The sequence below is a fragment of the Delphinus delphis genome, chromosome X, assembly GCF_949987515.2.
Source record: "Delphinus delphis chromosome X, mDelDel1.2, whole genome shotgun sequence".
In the NCBI taxonomy this organism is placed as follows: domain Eukaryota; kingdom Metazoa; phylum Chordata; class Mammalia; order Artiodactyla; family Delphinidae; genus Delphinus; species Delphinus delphis.
The window spans coordinates 13,410,322-13,432,376 of NC_082704.1; the positions used below are offsets into that span (position 1 = coordinate 13,410,322).

At 42.1% G+C, this 22,055-nt stretch overlaps 1 protein-coding gene across 5 annotated transcripts in view; it reads right to left on the minus strand.

Annotated features, from left to right (window-relative positions):
* Positions 1–16,778, minus strand: part of LOC132419043 (integrator complex subunit 6-like) — a 50,451-nt gene extending 33,673 nt beyond the window's left edge. For all 5 annotated transcript variants that reach the window (XR_009518069.1, XM_060003169.1, XM_060003167.1 and 2 more), the window contains exons 1-2: positions 16,317–16,778; positions 16,098–16,175 (exon numbers count right to left, since the gene is read on the minus strand). Coding sequence is in view for 4 of the 5 variants with exons in the window: in XM_060003169.1 (XP_059859152.1) it covers positions 16,098–16,175; positions 16,317–16,427 (189 nt within the window). In the remaining variant the exon portion in view is untranslated. The remainder of the gene's footprint in view (positions 1–16,097; positions 16,176–16,316) is intronic.
* Between the last annotated feature and the right edge of the window lie 5,277 nt (positions 16,779–22,055).

The window sequence follows — 22,055 nt, forward strand, 5'->3', positions numbered from 1 at the left end:
AGAGAGTCTGTACTCCTTTCCTCAGAAGGGCAAAGCCTAAAAGAAATATTTTCTACTACCCTCTGCACCCCTATTTCCATGTCCTTATCTGGTATGTTCTCTGCCATATGGTGCTTAAAGGGTAGGTTTTGCCCCTATGACAGAACTATAGTGGAGGTCTGTCAACATGTGAACTATTTGGAAGCTTTTTATGAACACACATCTAAGTTATACCCTCCAGTCTAGCTTTCCTCAGGAATAACGCTGTTATTTAGAATTCTGGCGGGCTCCTGTGTCTTATTTCTCCATTGGTTTCAATGGAGGAGGGAAAGGTAGGGGTGTTATTTAATGGCTCCCCCAAACCTCAGCACCCGAACACTTGTCCTTCCTGAACTTCATTCCATTTCGGCAGGACCATTTCTCTGATTCACTGATTTTTATTTTATTTTTATTTTTTAAAATGAAGAACTCTTTCCTCCAAGGAAATCTTACCAGGAAGTATAAACAAGTAAAAGAGATAAAAACAGATCAACTGTCCTTGAAGAGGATGTGGCAGTGGTGTTACAGCCCTTTCTGTAAACGCCTGCTCTATCTCTGAAGGTCACTTGCAATCCTTTTCCAAAATATAAATGATCGTGTTAGACTCAGTATATAGTGCAGATTTAATGAACACGGTATTAACTTCTCCATCCAAGGTAACTGAAAAACATTTTTTTAGGGCAGCTGCGTCTAGCTTTCCACAGAAGAAGCGCCCCTTAAAAGACCATATAGATGGAATATGTATAAATAAAAAAACAGTTGAATAGTTAAAATTCTCTAGGGTGACAGCTCCTGAAAGAGAATGGCAGTGAATCTTTTCAAATAGCAAAAATAATCCTTCTCTATTACAGACTGTCACAAGCCAGGCTCTCTCACATGCAGCGAGAGAACCTCTCACTGGAAGGGCATCACTTGCTCTGTCCCTCTGACTGGGTGCTGAGCCACTGCACTAACCCATTTTGAGCACATGCACCCGAAAGCCTCTTTGGACCCTACCCTGAGGAGGAGTTCAATTCAATCCAAGGCTTCCTAGCTTGTTAGCAAGCCCTTCACAATGAATAAAAAGCCTCGCTGGATTCCAGAGAGAAAATACATGTTGTTTCCCTCTCCTTGACAAGACTTTTTAACTTCTATTAAAGGAAATGAAATCAGCCTGGTAATATTTGCCCTTCATAAACTCATATAGAGGGCTATCCCGAACCTTGGGCTCTTCTAGGTGGTTACAAACAAGATGATTAACGGATTTAAGTATTTTCCCAGATGTTGCAAGTTAAAGCCAAAGAGTCTAAATTTAGCAGGGCCATCATTTCTCTTGTTGAAAGATAAACTATTTTCCTTTTTCCATCTGCTCTCCAGAAGTTGGGGAGAAACTTGCTCTGCAACAACACAGACAATTTGAATAAATCAACTTCAATGGCATTTTTCAACTAACTTAACTTTCTTCTCCAATTTAACATTCTATCATCTTTGTCATCACAAACTGTTCTTGTGTTGGTAAAGTGACCAGTGGGACAGGATGACATGAAAAATAAGAAGCCCTGCTTTTCCAATCAACTCTGTCTCCTGAGAAGACAAATGACTTTTCCCTTGGTCTTTGCCCTTAGCTTTACATGGAATATTTGTGCGAGTTAAGTTTTCAACTTCGAGAATTTTCTTCTCACAACTAAAATGGACTCCAATTCTGATACATATAAGATGAGGTTTACTTGCCCTCGTAGGTAAACAGAACACTGTAACAGCTGAAATCACTTTAATATGTTCAAATGTCTTTTTTTTTAGTATTTTATTTTATTTTATTTTATTTTTTTGGTGTGTCTCCATATAAAATGTCTTTTTAAATTGTGTTTACAGCTAGAGCACCTATAAAGGAGGTTGTTAAAACTGTGAAATACACATTAGGAAGATGCTATATCATTGAAAGAATAGGATTGTCTCGCTTCTTGTATCAACTTTGAAAACTCTTCTCGCACTATATTTTCTGACCCTATCTGACACAATATTTTTCCCTTAATACTGTAGCAATTTGGTCTGATTTCACTTTTTTTGTGGTTTTCTCACTTGACTCAAGGTACTGATACAGTTCTAGGTTCAAAGGAGACATTCTATTATTCTGTGTTTTATATGTACTAATACAGCTTTCTCTTGTAAAATTACTTGTTTTAAGACTATCCAGTTCTCAGGACAGGAATAAAGACACAGACGTAGAGAATGGACTTGAGGACACGGGGATGGGGAAGGGCAAACTGGGACAAAGTGAGAGAATGGCATTGACATATATACACTACCAAATATAAAATAGATAGCTAGTGGGAAGCACCCGCATAGCACAGGGAGATCAGCTCCGTGCTTTGTGACCACCTAGAGGGGTGGGATAGGGAGGGTGGGAGGGAGGGAGATGCAAGAGGGAGGAGATATGGGGATATATGTATACATATAGCTGATTCACTTTGTTATAAAGCAGAAACTAACACACCATTGTAAAGCAATTATACTCCAATAAAGATGTTAAAAAAACAACAACAGAATATCCAGTTCTCTTGGATTCCTTTTTGTCAAATTTACTTCCCCAGGGGCACTTCTTAGTGTCCTGAACTTGCTAAGATACTCGAAGCCCATTTTATTTGATTACATCAATTCTCTCCCAGAGAACTCTGAATGTTATCATTCTGTGGTTCAGTCCACCAATTTTCATCCACAAGCTTCAGGAAATACTACCAGCCAAGACCACAAAAAAAGAAATCTAGCTTACTTGAGTCTTCTACTTTTTAAAAAAATTCTTAGAAATTGACCCCCTAATATATTGCAGAAACTTATGTGACAGTCTGTGGCCTGCTGAATTGTTTTTTCAGCAGATGGTTAAAGACTCTCATAACCACATATTTTTAAGTAAACCAGGCAAAGACATGATTCAGTTTGATTCCACCCTCACAAAGTTCACCATTTTGTGTCTCTTTAGGATACCTAGGATAAGGTGTTTTTTTTTTTAGTGGATTAACAATCATCAGGATTAGTCTAAAATATCTGCAAACTTCATTTATGACTTTTCAATTCTTACCCAAGGGAATGAAGATAAAATTATGAAGTAGCACACCTCTCAGAGTTCATGTGAAAGCGTAAGATCAAAAGAAATTTGATCTCACCAGAGGATGCTAACATGTAGAAACCAAATTTTCTCCTCTGTCCAAGAGGCAACTGAACTGTTACTGAAAGGAAAATATCATAGGGCTGCAAAGAATTTACCAAACTCGGTCAGATATAAATGTTAAGTTTCCTCTTTCACTCCCAGTCCATTTCAACTGTAGCTACTGACCAATACTCATTATTAGAAAAAAACAAAAACAAAAATCAACCAACCAACCAAACAAACAAAAAAAAAAACGCTATCGTGCTGAGCACATGTTCAATTGCTTAGGTTTGGGGTTCTGATAGGAGATATTTTTATGAACACATACACAAGATAAAAATCAACAAAAGTGGTCTTGGAAAATACACAAGGACAGGAGTGAGACTAAGCCACCCAAACATTACAGAAAGAGTTGAAGAGAGGAGAGAGCAGAATGGCCATTCCTTACTTTCTAAAGATCTTACGGCATCTCTTTCCTCCAGACTAATTCTTTTTAAAAAATTCTCTCAAAAACTTTTTATGAGCTGTTTTTTACATTATAAAAGTAACGCACGTTCATTGTTAAAAATCCCAACAGAAATACAAAGTTAGTCTATCTCTTCACCAAATTGTCAGTACCACTATTCAGAGGTAACCATTGCTAGGAATCTGTCCTAAACATTAAACTGTTGGCAGCAAACAGAAATGACTCCAATAAGATGAAGTGGCATTTACCAATAAGATGGAGTGACCAATTTAACCAGTAGGTACGTGATACAGCACTTTAACCACTTACAGAAACTGTTTTCTAAAATTTAAAGCAATTTTGGGACTTCCCTGCAGGTCCAGTGGTTAAGACTCCGCGCTTCCACTTCAGGGGGCGCAGGTTCGATCCCTGGTCGGGGAACTAAGGTTCCGCATGGCATGCGGCGCAGCCAAAAAAAAAAAAAAAAAAATTAAAGCAATTCTGAAGTCCCCCTGACGTCCCAGCCAGAATTATTCCACTTCCTGCCTTTCAGTTATACAATTCTCTCCTGACTTTTTTCAGAAGGAATAGTGGAAATAATCTAGTCTAATCCCTTCATTTTACAGATAAGAAAACTGCCACCGTAAAAGGTTACGTGACTTGCCCAGGGTCATGTGTCTAATCAGTAGCTACCAGACAGGCTATCCTATGACCACTTTTTCAAATCTAATTTTTATGAAAGTACCTAGGAAGACTTTAAATAGACTTCTAACATATAGCTCAAAAACTTCACTATGAAATGGAATTTACAATGTCTATACCCATGTAAACTTTTAAGAAAAAGGAGCACTTTGCTCCAAACATCTTGCACGTTCTCCTACAAGACATACAACAGGAGGGACCCCCAATTTTCCAATGTCATGGCTGTATTAAAGACTAGATATTCTCCCTGGAATCCCATTATCCACTGTCTAGCTCCCTTCCACAGGGACAAAGGCAAAGAGGGACTGGTTAAATATACGGCAGGGCTTCCCAGCATCTTGAGGCCAATTTAAATAAAAACATCTTGGTCTGGTTCAGGCTAATCAACCGCTAAAGGTCAGAGTCCAGCTCTCTCCCCCTTCCTCCTGCAACTTCTCATCATTATAACAGCATTTAAAGCACCTTCTGTCACATCCTCCCCCTCAAGTCACACCCTTGCTGGCATGCTTTCAGTTCATTTTCTCTCCTCCCCCAGGCCTCTGGTCCCTCTGGCTCTCTCTCTCTCTTCTCCCTTTGGTTAACTGATGGTCTAAGAGTTGGCATCAGGAGTGGGAAGACAAACTCAGGGGGTGGAAGAGAGAGGTCTGGCTGAAGGGCAGGGCTCCTGTGGGGAAATGATGGGAAATACGTTTATACAGACACATGGAGCAGGTCCTAGAGAGCTCAGAATGGCAGACTGAGCAATTTTGACTTGATTCCATAGGCACTGGGGAGTCTCTGAAGGCTTATGAGCGGGGGAGTGATATGATGAAACCACCTTTTTTAGAAAGTTAGCAGTTGGTATGGGTAGAGAGTAGGAATTTGGGAAGCACTTGGAAGACTACATAAGAAGGTTGCTATAGTGGCCAAAGCACAGAAGTCAGGACCTGGACTGAAGTGCTGGCAGCAGAAATTGAGTTGAAGGAACATATGTAAGGGACATTGCAAAGGGATAGGCCTCAGAAGAAGATGGAAGGACAGGATCAAAGCTGAATAACGTCCACTGTGCAATCCTGAGTGACAAAAAGATGGGGAATACAGAAGACGGGATAGTTTTAGAGCCATAAGCAGGTCTGTTTGACATGCTAACTATAAGCTGATGGCAGGAGAGACAGGCAAGTGGAGATGTCCCGTCGTCAGCTAGCGATGCCCGGGTAAGAAGCTGAAGTTGGGGAGTAGAAGGAATATTTGAAATCATGAATGAGGTAGGAGGCATTCAGCAAGGGAAAGAATTTGGCAGATAGGGAAAGAATTATCAGAGACAGGGGTGGAGAAACAGAAGGGAGGAGGTGATAAGTTTCTGGAAGGAAGAAGCATTAACAGTTTCAAATATAGGCAAGGACAAAAAGAATAAACATTAGTAAATTAGCCCAAGTAGCTATATAGTAAATCCTAAGACCTTAATAAACTATATTTACTTTCCTCAGTAGTACTACTCCTTACTCACACAAACAAATGTTTTGAGCCTCTTGTTCAATAACATTCAAGTCCAGAGTTTGGTTCTTAGTACTAAGTTTAGTGAACTATTCGACTTAACAGGGCAGGCTATAACTAACGAAAGAGCAGGTGCATATGGTTGAAGATACAGGCACATATATATTAAGATAATCACGCACATATGGTTTAAGATACAGAATTCTATTTTTTCTGAGAACATCTGGCACATCTGGCACAAAAGCCTTCATGTAACTTTTCTCTGGTTAAGACCCCAGTGGCTAAGTTGGCAGCACCTCCAATCCTCTGAAATCCATCCCTTACCAACCTAACTAAGCAGGAAGGGGGGAAAAGTTATCTGCCTATGGCAGGGGTGTGGCTTGAGGAGAATGGGAGATCTGGCTGAAATGGGGAGCGGACCATTAGATCAGGCACAGGTTGAGAGAGAAAACTCGGCGAAGGCAGTATGGCATGCTCAGGCCTTTAACAAAATGGCTTCTGCCTCTCCCACGGGCTGTGGATTAAAGGAAACTAAATGGCTACTGTGGAGTACATTGACTGTCTTTCTTTTCCCTATAAGAGAAACATTTATCAGGAGAGTGACAGGGTGAAGATGATGTATCTGTTTCTGAAGGCCATTAGATCGCCAAAAACCACCATGTTGCTTTTTCAAGCCTACCGTTCCTCCCATGGGGCCTACTCGGCCTAGGCCCCAGTACTCAACCTCTACTCCCCAGCTATCTCAAGTTCCATCAACTGAGAGTCCCAACAACTCCATCTCTTTCCCTGAGTAGGGGCATAACTGTGATATCAAAGACCAAAGTGATTCACAAACAAATGTACCATGATATTCACCTACAAAGAATCAGAGAAATAATAAAAATGGTAACACTGGCAGTAGTCATTTTCATTCATCGAGTGCTTGCTCTAGTATCAAACACTGTCCTATCAAAAGCAATGATAAATAATAGCATGATCCCAGGACATATACCATAATGAGAAAATACCACTGAGAAGTTATTAAAAGGAATATTCTACCATAATTGACAGGGAAAGTGAAGTGGCTCATTACTTAAGACTTTGGAATAGAGACAGACCTGGGTTACTATTCAGTTGTGTTACTTAACCTCTCTGGCCCCCAGTTTCCTTATCTGTTAAGTGGGGATAATAATAGTACCTGTGATTTAGGCTGGTTGGGAAGATAAATGAAATAAGCACTGTACATTCATTGGCACATTGCCCTGTACATAAGTATTATTCAAAAATGTCAGCTGCTATTATTAGAAAGCTATTATATTATTGTTCATTATTATAAGGAAGTAGATATAAGTCGAATCATATCTGTAAAAGCCAGATAACACCTTTGACTATAAGATAGGTTTTAGGAGGATCTAAAACTAGGGCTACAAAATGGTTCCACATCATATACATGCTATTCATCAACGTATCTGTACTCTCACCGAGGCTCAGAATTAGACATTGGTATTTATTCCTTAAATAGGAGCCATTACAGTAACAAAAAATAACATTGTCACTCCTGTAATCCCCCTTAGGAGGATTGAGCTTAGAGAAAGTAATGATCATGGGAGCCCGCCCATGGCCCCACTTGGACCTCCCCCCTCCTTTTAATGCTACTGATGACTTCCCATGATATAAGACAAGGGCCTTGCTAGGGAACCTCAAGAAACCCTTCAACAAGAGCAGTGATACAAACCCCTCTTTGTTTCTTAGGTTTTACACTATGCCAAGCTAAAGAATTTATCCTTTATCCTCCTTCTCTTGATGAATACTGTTCCTGGGAATTCTTAGGCCAAGTAGCTATGTAAATCTAATAAGGGATATGTTACATATTTCTAATAGCACTAAAAGCATGGAACATTTTGTGCCACTGGTGACCACATATTACAAACAGAATTCTGAATTACTGTAGTTACATTAGGAGTTCACATATATATTCTTTTCTACTTAGCCCAGGAAAAAACTTCTAACCCAACCAGTTGGATCACCAACTGTATCCAAAAGTCTAAGCAACCAAACTGGCTTTCAATACAAACAAGAATGGGATGCTTTCATATTTTTACCCCAGGGCCAAGGGTTATCAACCCATCAACTCTGAACTGTATGATAACCTCTCATGCACAAATGACTCCATTATGGAGGTGCTCACTTAAAACAGAACTTTGAGAGGGAGAATCCCCCTTCAGAAACAATTTCTAGGACATGAACATCATAAATATGTTAAGAAAAAATAGAGACCAACACTGTTGTCCAACAGAAACATAGTGAAAGCCACATAAGTAATTTTATATATTCATGTAGCCACATTTAAAAAATAGGAACAAGTGAGATTAATAATATATTTAATTTAATCTAATATATCAAAAGTATTGTCTAAACTTGTAGTCAATATAAAAATTGTTAATGAGATATTTTATATACTTTTGGTACTAAATCTTCAAAATCCCGTGTTTAGTTTACACTTACAGCACATCTTGATTCAAACTAGCCACCTATTCAAGGGCTCAATAACCACACGTGGCTAGTGGATGCTGTACTGAACGGCGCAAATACAGCCAGTCTGACATGAGTGACTGGTATATTTTGAAGAGCCATGCCTACCCTCACGGACACCTCAGCCCTTCACCGTCTTTGATGGAGCTCTTAGAGTGTACCCACCCCTCTCTGGGACCACTAGTCCACCTGGAGTTGTGAGGAAGAAGGGGGGGAAAGGATGTGTTTTTAACAAAGCACCTTGGAAACCCAACTCCATTTCCCAGTAGAAACAATAGCGAACACAATAGTTCTGTGGCTAAGTGGCATGAAGGGTTAAATAGGCTTTCCTGGGGAGGAAGGTCTGGGAACCTAATCACCATTTAGAACACTGCATCCAGGAGATAGCGTGTTCCAACCTTCCAATAGGCACACAAAGAGACTGCCTGGATCTCTCATCTACATTCTTAGTAAAAGGGAACTGACAGCCATGTTTACAAAGAGTTTTTCATTTAAGTACTTAAATTAAGCCGGTTGGTTCACTTCTTCATCCCTGTCCCCTCCTCCCCGCATTCAGAGGGTCCTTCAGTCCTGCCCTTCTCTGGAAAGCACATTTCTCCCTGAGACGTGGAACAGCTGCCATTTTGGAACACTCTGTGAAACTGAGAACCCTGTCTTCTGAACAGTTCTAGTTATATTTCTGAAGCAAAGGCAAACTGAAAAGGACAATATTTGCCCTTTCCTTATGTGTGCCCTGCCCTTCTGCCACCCTTCCTACCCCCATCCTAACCTCAAAGTCAAAAGCTCTCAAGTGGCCAGCACTAATGCAAAACTAGGCAACTTCAACTACATATTTTAGATCTCCCCCACCTCTCATTCTCTCATCTCCCCCAGCCCACCTCAACGTACGCTTCTGCATAATAACCATGCAAGCACACAGACAACAAGCCTTATCCTATTTGTCTTCAAATCCACCTCATAGCTCTTCATTCCAGGAGAAATGTACAAACTCTAGCTTGTAGGTTTCAAAGCCCTTTTGCGATCCAGTCTTAACTAGTTGCAATCTTGACTGGATAAACTGAATCATCACTGGGTCCTGTCAATTCTCCCTCCCTCACCTGCAATCTGTTGGTTCAGAGTCCACTGTTCTTTGACATCTCCCGTATCTTAATCCACATTCTCCAGTCACCTTTTTCCAATGACTCTTCTCAAGACCCTTGAGGGCTAGGACCGTATCTTTTACTATTCCAGTTTCCCCTTGGGCCAAGTCTTTCCTGGTGTCACCTTCGGCCCCAAGTATAGTATAGTACAGTCCACAGAGGGTGCTGAATGAACACATGGTATATGAAAGCCTAGACTGCTATAGTAGCAATCCAATGTCAGACTTATCTGCCAGAAACACCATTTTGGTCATATCACCACAATGGTGGTAAAAGTCAGACCAACGGCTACCTTCAGGGGAGGAAGGAATTGCAGGAAGAAGCAGGAAGCATTTTCTGGGTTAAGTTCTAGACAGAGGGTTAAGGGATCATAGTGGAAGTTGTTACACTGTTTGGAGTAGGGGTGGGCAGAGGGGCAGGATGACTTTTGAGAATGTAGAATGAAGAAGTGAGGCATGTCAGGCCAACCAGTGTGTCCCAGGCAGAGGGAACAACATATGCAATGGCACAGAAGCAAGAGGCAGAGTGAGTCTGGACAAGTGACTCTGAAGAGTGTGGAGAGACACTGTTGGCAAAACCAGGTTAAGTAGTTTGGATTTTATTCTGAAATATAATGGGGAGTCCCTGAAGAATTTTTAGTAGGGGAATGACTTTTGAATTTACTCTATTTTAAGAATCAGCAATCTAGTGGTGATGAGGGTGAAGAATCAGTGGCAAGCAAGACCAGAAGGAGGGAGACCAACTGAGTGGCTGCTGAAACAATGGTCCAGATGAAAGTTGAAACAAGGGAGGAGCAAATAAGAATGAATGGATACAAGACAGGTTTAGGATACAGAACAGACAGGACTCCATAATTGTCTCAGCACTCCCTAGTCATCTCCCAGCTGGTACCTAATGTGAAAGTAGCACTTACTCCCTTGACCAGGGATCTAGTCTTCTACCCCCAAATCTCCCCTTTTCTTTCTTTTTTTTTAACAAGAAATATTTTATTCGCTGCAAAAGAAAACAACAAACAAACAAAAGTGCAGATAAACATAGTAGTATACACATGACCGATGGAGGGTTCTCTATATAAGCTTTCACTAAAGTTCTAATTCCTCCTTCTACTCTTACATAAAGAAAAAGAGCTATCAGGCAGAGTACCTCATTCTTAAAATTCTTTCCAGTAAACTATATTTAATTCACAGGTTGGATAGAAGTCTGGAAGCATTTACTTTTTATGTATGTATGTATATATGTTTACTTGATATATAACATTGTATTCGTTTCAGGTGTTCAACATAATGATTTGATATTTGTATATAGTGCAAAATGATCACCACAGAAAAGCTAGTTAATATCCATTGTCACACAAAATTACATTTTTTCTTTTTTCTTATGAGAACCTTTAAGATCTACTCTCTTAGCAGCTTTCAAATATACAACACAGCAGTGTTAACTATGGTCACCATGCTGTACATTACATCCCATGACTTATTTATTTTATACCTGGAAGTTTGTACCTTTTGCCACCCTTCACCCACTTTGACCACCCTCCACCCCCTGCCTCTGGCAACCACCAATCTGTTCTCTGTATCTATGAGCTTGTTTTGTTTTCATTTTGTTTTGGTTTAGATTCCACATTTAAGTGAGATCACATGGTATTTGTCTTTCTCTGTCTGACTTATTTCCCTTGACATAATGCCCTCAAGGTCCATCCGTGTTGGCACAAATAGCAAGATTTCCTTCTTTTTTATGGCTGAATAATATTCCATTGTATGCATATATCACATTTTCTTTATTCATACATCAATGGACATCTAGGTTGTTTTCATATCTTGGTTATTATAAATAAGCTGCAATGAACACGGGGGTACTTATATCTTTTCAAGTTAATGCTTTCATTTTCTTCAGATAAGTACCCAGAAGTGGAGTTGCTGGATCATACGTTAGTTCTATCTTTAATTTTTTGAGGAATCTCCATACTGTTTTCCATAGTGGCTGCACCAATTTACATTCCCACCAACAGTGGAGGAGAGTTCCCTTTTCTCCACATCCTTTCCAACACTTGTTACTTGTGTTTTTGTTAACAGCTATTCTAACAGGCCTGTGGTGATATTATTGTGGTTTTATTTACATTTTCCTGATGATTAATGATGTTAAGCATCTTTTCATGTACCTGCTGTCCATTTGTATATCTTCCTTGAAAAAATGTCTATTCAGATCCTCTGCCCATTTTTTAATCAGATTGTTTAGTTTTTTTGCTACTGAGTTCTGTACATATTTTGGATGTTAACGCCTTATCAGGTATATAATTTGACAAGATTTTCTCCCATTCAGCAGGTTGCCTTTTCATTTTGTTGATGATTTCTTTCCCCCTTTTTCATTTCAAAATTACTATCATCACACGCTTCAAATGGCCAATGAGGAAGGTGAAAAGGAAGCAAGATCAGGGGAGGAACAACTAATTATAAAAGTCAATGCCCCACTTTTGTGGCATTTTGAGTTTTCAATGCACCTTCCATTGCCTCCAGTTGTTCTCACCAGCCACGTTGCCACTGTTTCACCCAAAACCACTTCCTTAGCTTCCAACCACAATGAAAGGCTCCCCTAAAAGTCACTCCTTTTCCAAATAAGCCCCATAAAATATACTCATGGGCATATGAAAAAGTTAAGCCTTAGTTAAAAATACCACTAAATGCTTGGAACACAGATCATTTAAAGAGCATAGGTTTACTTCTTAGATCTGTAAGCCAAAATACTGCCTTTTGCTGATACATGTTGACAAAGGCACACAGATACCAGTAAGCAAGGCTGGCTACAGGATGTGAAAAAGCAACACTCAAGGGAAAATTGCACTTTTTCAATTGCTCTCTGTTTCAAATTACAGACTTGGGATATTTCTTTGAAACAACTCTCCCTATTTATTAAAAAAAAGTCTGTACATGATTTATACATGTGTTTCAGCTATTTCTAGAAAAATGACTCAGTTTTATGTTTAGAAAAAAAGCATTTCCTTCAATAAAAAAGAAATCGCTTTAAGAAAGTAGCTTCAAACATCAAACCATTTTGAATACTTATTATCTACTCCAGTCTCACGGCTCACTTTCTTCTTGGTGCCCTCAATTTGCTCAGAGTTAGTAGTAGCGACAAGCTTACCTCTGCTATTCACTGAATAAAAGGAAATTATGACTCATAGCAAAACAAAACATACAAGACAGCAGAACCTCAGCCAAAACTATTAAGAATTATTATACCAAAAAAAGAAAAAGAAAAAAAAAACCCCACCCCACTTCTTAAAACCATGTATTAGTCTTATAAGGATACACTGGAAATTTAAAAATATTAAAAGGCTTCATCCCAGCTGTGTACACTAAAGATACCATTGTATAAATGTAGTGTTAACATTTGTGACACTATGTATAAAACCTGTCTACAAAGCAACACTTGAAACAGATGTAGCACAAAATACTTGCATTTCATATGCTTTTTATGTGGTTCCCCAAATCAAACTTAATTCCATCCATGCCCAGCTGACTGCAAGTTACAGGTATGACTAATTTTAAAAGAGCACATAGCCATGTCCTAAGGGGTATGCAGTAAGAAGCTACTAAGTCCTGGGTGAAATACTATATTCACATGCTCAACAGTATACTTTAGTGAAGAATTCCAGTCACAGTAACTTTTCACAACAAGATTTATTGTCAGAGCTTGTAAGTGGATATACTGGGAATAGTTCCACGCCTATTAGGAAAAAAACCTTCCAACCAAATGCACAACTCACGCCTGTTACACCACCAGCAGAACTGAATCTTCTACTAGGAAAAAAAAATTGGTTTTGCAGTGTTTAGAGTTGGATATAACCAAGACCTGAGAAATAAGTAGGCAGTTACTTTGACAAGAGATAAACAATGGCCCTCCAACTGTACAGAAATCCAAAAATACACTTCACGTTATTCTGCAGAAAAACAAGTTAACAAATAAAACCCTATCTAACATCACTTTGCTGAAAGGACCTCAGGGTCCTAGCGAAGAGTGCAGTTTCAAGTAGCAACTAAGACGCCTGCTGACAGTCAAATAAAGACCTATTTGATAATCAGTGTGACAGAAAACAGACATTTATGGCTCCCAGCTATTAGCAAGTGAAAGATTAGACTAAATTTTAAGAAAAATTCACCAAATGTTCTAAAATTTCAGACCTTCCAAAATGGCTAGATCCTAAAAGCAAAAGAACAAATAGTTACCACATGCTGAGGGGAGGGACGGGGGTGGGCAGCAGGGAGTGACCGAAAGGGACTCACAGAAAGAAAATGCTACCAAAATATGGCATATCATTAGAAATTCAGGTATAGACAGCAAAATGACAAGAACATCATTAAGATCATTGACCATTCCCTAGCACGTGTAGTTATCATGTAAGATTAAAATGGAAAAACCTGAATGACTTTAGAGAAGACTAAAGAAGATAACTCACGATTAGCAACTGAAAGTATTATACAAAGTATCTTCCCACACCTGCCCTGCATAAGAAGAGAAAGATCAAAGTCAGCTTGGAAGAAGGTTTTTTACTTTAGGAAAAAATGTAGTGTAGAAGATGGCAAGATAAAAAGAGCTGACAGATGAAATTTCCACTAAAAACAAAATTCAACTTTTCCCCTCTGTTCACAGAACTATCTGGAGCCTCTAAAATACCATGGATAAGTTACATAGCCACTAAAAATTTTAAGTATGAAGACTATGTGGCAACCGGGAATAATTCACAGGACAAAATAGGTGGAAAAGGCAGAACTCAAAGTAATATGTACATTATGATTACAATGCTAGGTAAAAAGCTGTAATGATGGTTGTTAAGAAGGTGGCCAGACTTTCTTTTTCTTTTCCAAAGATTCTGTAAATATTGCCATAAAAGTTTTATAGATCAAAAATCATGTTTAAACTATGAGTCTTGGCATTCAGGAAAATGTTAAATAAGTTATTCCTTTCAAGAAAAAAAAGGCACACTGCTTTGTAGTTTATCCTTTTAACTACTTCAAATTAAGGAGGATTTCAAATGGCCACACTACAAACGGTGGGTTCTTATCTGTATTAGTACTCAAAGGGTGTAGACTTTCATACTTAGGATGGACAAACATCTGCTTTTCTATGTGGAAAAAATGGTCACACCCTTGTAGGAAACTGACATGTTTAAAAAGCTTATGGCATTCTTAAAGATGTCTACTTGCTCCATTTTTCTAAATAGATAAATCAAAAACGGAAAACAAAGCATCAAAACCAGACCGGTTTTCAGGGGAACCTACTAATCAAACTGTTAACCGAAGCTACGAGTTACAAAAGTAAAGCCTCTCTGGTTTTATTTCTGAAGGAACGCTCTCTATAGCCAACTATTCAGTTTGGTAGGTTCCATTCTTTCAAACACCTCACTCGGCTAAAACGGATTACAACACATCCAGTGCCTCCCCGACCCTGTTAAGAGAATTCTGAGAAAAAGAGGGTATCTAGCGAAAGACGTCAAGGATTATGGTGATGTATTTTAAAATTTTCAATATGCAAGCAGGACTCTTATGCAGGTTGCTTTAATAGTCTGAGTTCTATTTTATCGGGCCACTGCAGGCAAAGCAGTTCTTTATCTCCTCACCATTAGGACAAGGGTAGGGAGGTGAAGTGCTCCCTACTTCTCTCCTGTAGGTCAGAACCCTGTGGATCAAGTCATCGCATTTGACTATTGTAACCGCGCTCAGCGAGTCCTCCCCTTCCTTCCTTTCTTTTCCCTGGACAAATCCCTACGTGACTAACACAAACCTAATTTATGATGTCAGTAGGTAGGCCAGGTCCCTAAAAAGCTCTGTCCCCGCGGGTTCAGACTCTGCATCTCCCCGCCCCACCCTGTCGCAGCTTGGGTGGAATCGCCAATGAAACACTAACAGTAGCTAAGGTAACAGAGCCGGGCTTAACCGGACCGATGCCGGAGAAGAAGTAAAAAGAGTTTCTCCGGGCCCGGGGGTTGGGAGGCTGGCTCCGCGGACTGATTTTCCATTGGGTGGGGGTGGGTTAGAGACCACAGAAGCGCAAAAGCAGTAGTCTAATCTTTGAAGGCCGGCGGCCGGCTCTGCCACGCTCTCAGCAGGAAGGGGAGGGGAGCTGGAGGAAGAGGGGGAGGAGAAGCGGCGAAGGAAGGGAGGAGGGGGGGGCGGAGCCAGGGCTCCAGGAAAACCCGCGCGCGAGCCCGCAGCACCTCGGGGCGGAGTCGCCGGCTCCGTCCGGCCCTTCGGCCTCCACCGCGCGCGGTGCGCCCCGAAGGGGCGGGCCCGCCCGCAGCCTCCCTCCGGGTCTCGGGCCCTCCTTCCCCTCTCCTCCCTCCCCTCCCTCCTTTCCATCTCAGCAGCGCCCTCGGTCTCCCTCTCCGGCTCATACAAAAGCAAAATGTCCGCCATCTTCCGAGGCGGCTGCGCTCGTCGCCGCCACCGGCCCGGCTCTCCTGCGCTTTCTCCCCGGGGCCGCCCTTCCCCCGGCCCCCTCCCCGACCCCCGGCGCCGCAGCTCCTCGGAAGCCGCGGAGGCGCCACTCACCCCCGCCCTCGCCCCCACCTCGCCCCGCCCGCCCCGCCAGGCGACGCAGGACCGCCTCGGGCGGGGGCAGGGGGGCTCGGCTGCCCAGGCCGACCGGCTCCCGCTTCCCGCCTGGCCCACCCCCTGGATGGCCCTTTTACCTTGATGCAGTACGGGGGTTCGTCGTAGGTGACCAGCATGTATCTGTCTCCGCGGCTGGCCGGGTCCCGGGCGCGCAGCTGCGGGACGAGGGATGACGGAGGGGGCCGCGAAGGGAAGGGGGGAGGAGGGGGCGATACCAACGTTACAGAAGCACCTAAATCCACCACCACCCCCATCCCTAGGGAACTCTCCCCATCTCTCCCCTCCCCTCCCTTTACCTTCAAGAATAACTCCACAGCGCCTTTGGCAATGTCCAAATAGGAGGTGCCCAGGTCAGTGCGCTGGTTCATAGAGGCGGACGTGTCTATGAGGAACAGCAGGATGGGCATCTTCCCCCGTACCCCTGGCTCCGGTCCCCACTCTCCTGGCCCTCTTGCCCTCACTGCCGCGTTCTGCCACCCGAACCCTCAACTCTCGCAGAGCCAGGGTGCAGGGAGCAAGAGTAAGAGGGGGAGACGGGACGGGACAGATGGAACTGCTCCTGGCCTCCTCTTTCTGCAGCCCCACCTCTTCTCCCTCCAAGGGAACTTGAAAGTGTGAGCGTGTGTAGCCCTCGGGGCCCTCCCCCTTCCTCTCTTCTGCCACCACTACTGCCGCCGCCGCCGCCGCTGCCGCCGCAGGGACTATTGCCCGAGCATCGGTCCAAGCTCACTGAAGCGCTCGCCCCAGACTGAGAGCTGTCTCTGTTCACCAACACACAACTTCTGTCCGCTCACCTACCATGGGCACCATGTGACCAGAACCCACGCCATTGGCTGCCAATTATATGTTATTTGCATATTCATTAGATGACAGGGCAAGGGGAGGGACTTGGGCGAACCCTGGGAGTTGAAGTTTGAACCCAGGCAGGGGGTAAGGGGAAATGTTAAGGACCCTCCTTTAAAGGACTTGGAAGCTGTTAAGATACGTAGGGTGGTTTGGATGGACTTTTCTCTTGCTCTTCAAAGATGATAATTCGAAAGGAAGAGTGAATTTGAGCAACAGTTGTGCAGAGGTACAGAAACAGATGCTTGGACAGGCTGTACAGAAGACGCTTTGCTAACTGCAATCGATCAATCCTGCCAGTGGCTAAGACCAAAACATTTCAGAAGCAGCAAACTTCTTTCCTGGCAAGACCTACTCGCATTCCTTCAGATCCCTCCCCACGCTTGATCAGTGTTTGTAAGTCGGTCGCTGGCCTTGCATTCCGCGTATATCTACTGAGAAAGGAAACTAAAACTTAAACACAGTTACCTAAACTGGCCTTTTGTGTGCACAAGCTTCTTCAGTTTCATTGAGCACTTTGAAGTATTGCCCTGCCTGTGATAATTCCACCCACTGTTGTGTCTGCGCAGCCTTTACACATGGAAGGTTTGCCATCCTGGATTCTGATTCATCTCACATTTATTGAGCACCTATGAAGTGTCAGCCACCCACGTTAGTCTCATTTAGTCTTTGAAATAATTGTGGTAGGTGGCATTATGTTCAATTTTCAGTAAAGGAAAGTGCAGCTCAGGGAGATGAGGACAACACTGAGGGATGTTCTCAGGTCTGGCTCTACGGAGAGTCTCAATGAGTGGCCAATCACGCTTGGCTGACTGCTTCATGTAACTCGAATTTTAAATATGGAGGTGTGTATTCCCAGCAGTATGCTGTGCACAGCGTGGAATCCTGAACTTCAGTGAGTTTACAACTTCATTTGATATGTTCCTTGTAATATATATAAAATCCATATTCAATAACATTTTCATAAAAATAAGATTTCAGAAGAGGCCATATAGCAATGTATGAATCAGGGACAAACAAGTGGTGCAAATAAAAAGTGCAGTGGGGGAATTTCCTGGTGGTCCAGTGGTTAGGAGTCCACGCTCTCACTGCCGAGGGCCTGGGTTCGATCCCTGGTCAGGGAACTAAAACCCCACAAGCCATGTGGTGTGGCAAAAAAAAAAAAAAAAAAAAATGCAGTGGAAGCAATGGTCCAGTGGTCTCGAAGTTCAGAAGGTTTCCTAGATGAGGCACTTAGCAGGAAGGGAGGGATTCTGGATTGAAAGGAATGGTGGGAACAAAAATTCAGCCAGAGATACTAACATGTATAGCACAATTCAGACCCATCTGGGATACAGCTGGTGGGAATTAATGGGGAAATAAGGATGAAAAAGACACATTTGTTATCTCACAGTTGCCATGAGTCAGGGGTCTGGGCATGGTGTAGCTGGATTCTCTGCTTAGTCTCACAAGACCACAATCAAGGTGTCAGCCAGGCTGTGTTTTCATCTGGAGGTGTGAGTGGGAGAGAATCAGATTCCAAGGTGAAGCTGAATCCTGAATGGATGTTGGCAGAATTCATTTCCTTGTGGCTGTCTGCTTGGTGGAGGCCACCCTCCGGTCCACCTGCACTTACCTCCCTCCCATAGGTTGTTCACAGTATGATTGTTTGCTTCTTCAGGGCCAACAGGAAAATCACTCACTGCAGTCTTCTAAGATGGAGCCTTATATGATGTAACTTAATCATGAGAGTGCCATCCGTCACCTTCGCCATATTCTATTGACTAAAAGCAAGTCACAGATCTTACCCACACTCCCTCAAGGAGAGAAGATTACACAGGACATAACATCACGCAGGGGAGATCATGGGGACCATCTAAGAATTCTGCCTCGCATTAGGTGGGGATGAGATTATTACCTGGAAACAAACTCTGCCTCATTCACAGTTTTTGTTGAAGTCAACTCCAAGTCATAATATAGCACTTTCAGCCCACTGGATCACATGCATGGGGTTGATTGCTTGTTTAGACTATCCTTTGGTGAAAAAATACAAGATTTCCTATTAGGAGCTATATATATACACACACATATATTTATAAACAAACATATATTTATTTATATAATAAATATAATCAAGATATTTAATTATAAACATATAAATAATATTTATGTATTATGTATATGATATATTATAAATGTGTATGGACTGTGATATTCCCCAGTTCACAGTGTTTATTTATTTCTTTGTTTGTTTATTTCTTTGAAGTATAGTTGATTTACAATGTTGTGTTAATTTCTGCTGTACAGCAAAGTGACTCAATTATACATATAAATGTTCATTTTCCTATTCTTTTCCATTATGGTTTATTGCAGGATATTGAATATAGTTCCCTGTGCTATACAGTAGGAACTTGCTGTTTATCCATTCTATGCGTAATAGTTTGCATCTACTAACCCCAAACTCCCAGTCCATCCCTCTCCCATCCCCCCCCCTTGGCAACCACAAGTCTATTCTCTATGTCTTCACAGACAGTATTTTAAGATGACATTTTAAAATCTTCTTTACAATTTTCCCCTAACTTTTTACAATGAGTATGCTTTGCTTTTATAATCAGGAAAGAGGCTATGTTAAAAATTACAAAGTATCCCAAATACAAATTACAAACTTACCAAAAGAAAAAAGAAAAAAACCCTCCAAGGTGAATACTATTGAAACAGTTTTCCAAAAAATGCTAAGGAAGCACAGTCTTAGTCACCCAGTGCTCCAGTGGGACAACAGCCATGTCTTCATTATAAACTACAAAAGTGACAATATACAAAAAATAACCGGGGGGAGGGGTAAATTGGGAGATTGGGATTGACATATACACACTATTATATATAAAATAGATAACTAATAAGAACCTACTGTATAGCACAGGGAACTCAATACTCTATAATGGCCTATATGGGAAAAGAATCTAAAAAAGAGTAGATATATGTATATGTATGACTGATTCACTTTGTTGTACACCTGAAACGAACACAACATGGTAAATCAACTATACCCCAATAAAAGAAATAACCATCTGGTGGATTTACGAGTTTATTCAGATTAAACCAAATTCCAAGCCCTTAGCCTGAAGCCTCTCCTTCACTTCCTAGGGGAAAGTAAACCCTGCATTATGCTGGGGTGGGTACTTTTATGCGTTTCTTTGACACACACCAACACTAAGACCCCCAGAGCCCTTTCTACATCTTTCTCTGCTACAGAATATCAGCGCCGCCCCCCTTGTTATAGGTTGACTTGTGCTTTGGCTTTGCTGCTGTTGGAATGTAAACTCCTGGAGAGCAGGCTGAGCCTATAACCAATGCCTGGTGCCAAGTACCAGCTCAATCAATTGTTGTTGAAAGAAACAGTTGCATGTGCTATGGCTGCCCTTCTTTCATCGTCTTCCCAGGTGCCCCTTTCCTCGGGGTGCCCGGCCCTGCCTGTCACCCCACCCCAGCAGCTCCCTGTCCCTGTGAATGCAGGGTCTTTGGGATTTGGGGCCCAGTAGGCCCCTTCAGACCAAGCCCTGGAGCTGACCGTGCCCCCGCCCCCAGGCAGAACCCCTGCAGCTTCCAACTTTCAGGCCCACTTTCGCTGCCACCTCTGGCCAGTTAACAGAATTCTTTTTTCGCCGCAGCTCTATGACCTACACCAATGTCCCTGTCTTCTTTCTGGTTTTCTCCTGCTTTTTTGAACTCCTGAGCTTTTGAAAATAGTTTCCTCTTTTCTCTTCATGTCTCTACTATTTTTTTTTTGCTTTTCTTCCACTCGTAGCCTCTAAATCAATTCACTTTAATACTTCACCATAGCCCCTCATTCCAGGCCTTTCTATTGTACCTCGTGTCTGAGGTTACCAGATATCTCTGAGGAAGGAATTCTTATCAAGCACTGCTCTCCTGGCCTTCATTCTGTTCACAACAAATGTTAGCATGCTTTGTGCATGTTTCCATTTCTTGTGGCTGGCCTTGGGGTGGTCCACCACCACACAACAGACTCTCTGTTTTGGTGAGGGCTGTTTTGATTTCTCACTCGCCAAAGATTTGTTACCTCTTGCCTTTAAGCAGGCCCTAATCACCGCATCTTGACAAAAAGACCTTACTTAACCTGATCACTACCCCCTACCAAATTCCAAATTCCACCATCTACTCCCTCCTCAAGGCCATGCAATCTGGTTTCTCTCCCTAGCACTCTTTGGAAACTACTCTGAGGTCCCAGGGGCCAGCTCCTGGCCAAATCCAATGGTCTGTTCTATATTTTCCTTTGTCGACTGTAGAGCCATTTGTCACTTGCCTTTCTGAGCTTCCCCTGCCCCCGCCACCTTGCCTTTCATCACCTGCCACTTGTCCTGGAATCTTCCTTACCCCTTTTGGACTATTTGCTTTCAACTTCTCTGACTTAATCTCTGTCTCAGTCTTTTCCTCCCACTGGTCCCAAAAAGGACTGTGTTATTTCCACAATCTTTATTCATTTAGCCATTCTTTCTTTTATTCAAACATTCCTTGGGTGGACCTTCTATATGACAGGCAATGAGAATATATTGGTGAACAAGGGACACAGCACGTTATAACAGTTTTAAGAACTTGGATTTGGGGGTTCGAATCCCAGCTCTGCCGTTTACTAGCTCTGTGACCTTGGGCAAGTTACTTAACTCCACCTCAGCTTCATCATCTGTATAATGGCGGTAACAATAGTACCTCGTAGGATTGTTATGAGGATTAAATGAATTAATATTTACAGAGTTTACAGAAGTGCTTAGCACAGAGTTATCTCTGTGTAGGCATTAAATAAAAGAATAGATATAGTCCATGGCCTCATATATTACATTCTAGTGGGGAAAATAATCGAAAGTGTAGATGCAATGTTTTATTAAGTGTTATGAGAGAGGAAATGCATAGTGCTCTGGGAGCAGTGGAAGGAACGTGTATTCTAGAAGGGCTGGAGAGGTCAGGAGGACATACAGAGAAGGTTTCCTGAAGGATATGACTTGCAGGAAATGTAGGAAGTAGCCTGGTGAAGGAGGGCTCGAGGAGGTAAGGAATGGGGCAGGCGAGGAGGGAGAATGTTCTAGGCAGGCAATGGTGAGGTGGTCAGATGGTGAGAGACATTGAAAGAAAACCAATGGAAAAAAGAAAGTTCTGTATTGCTAGAGTGTAGGGGAGCGGGGTGCGGGGAGAGTAGGATG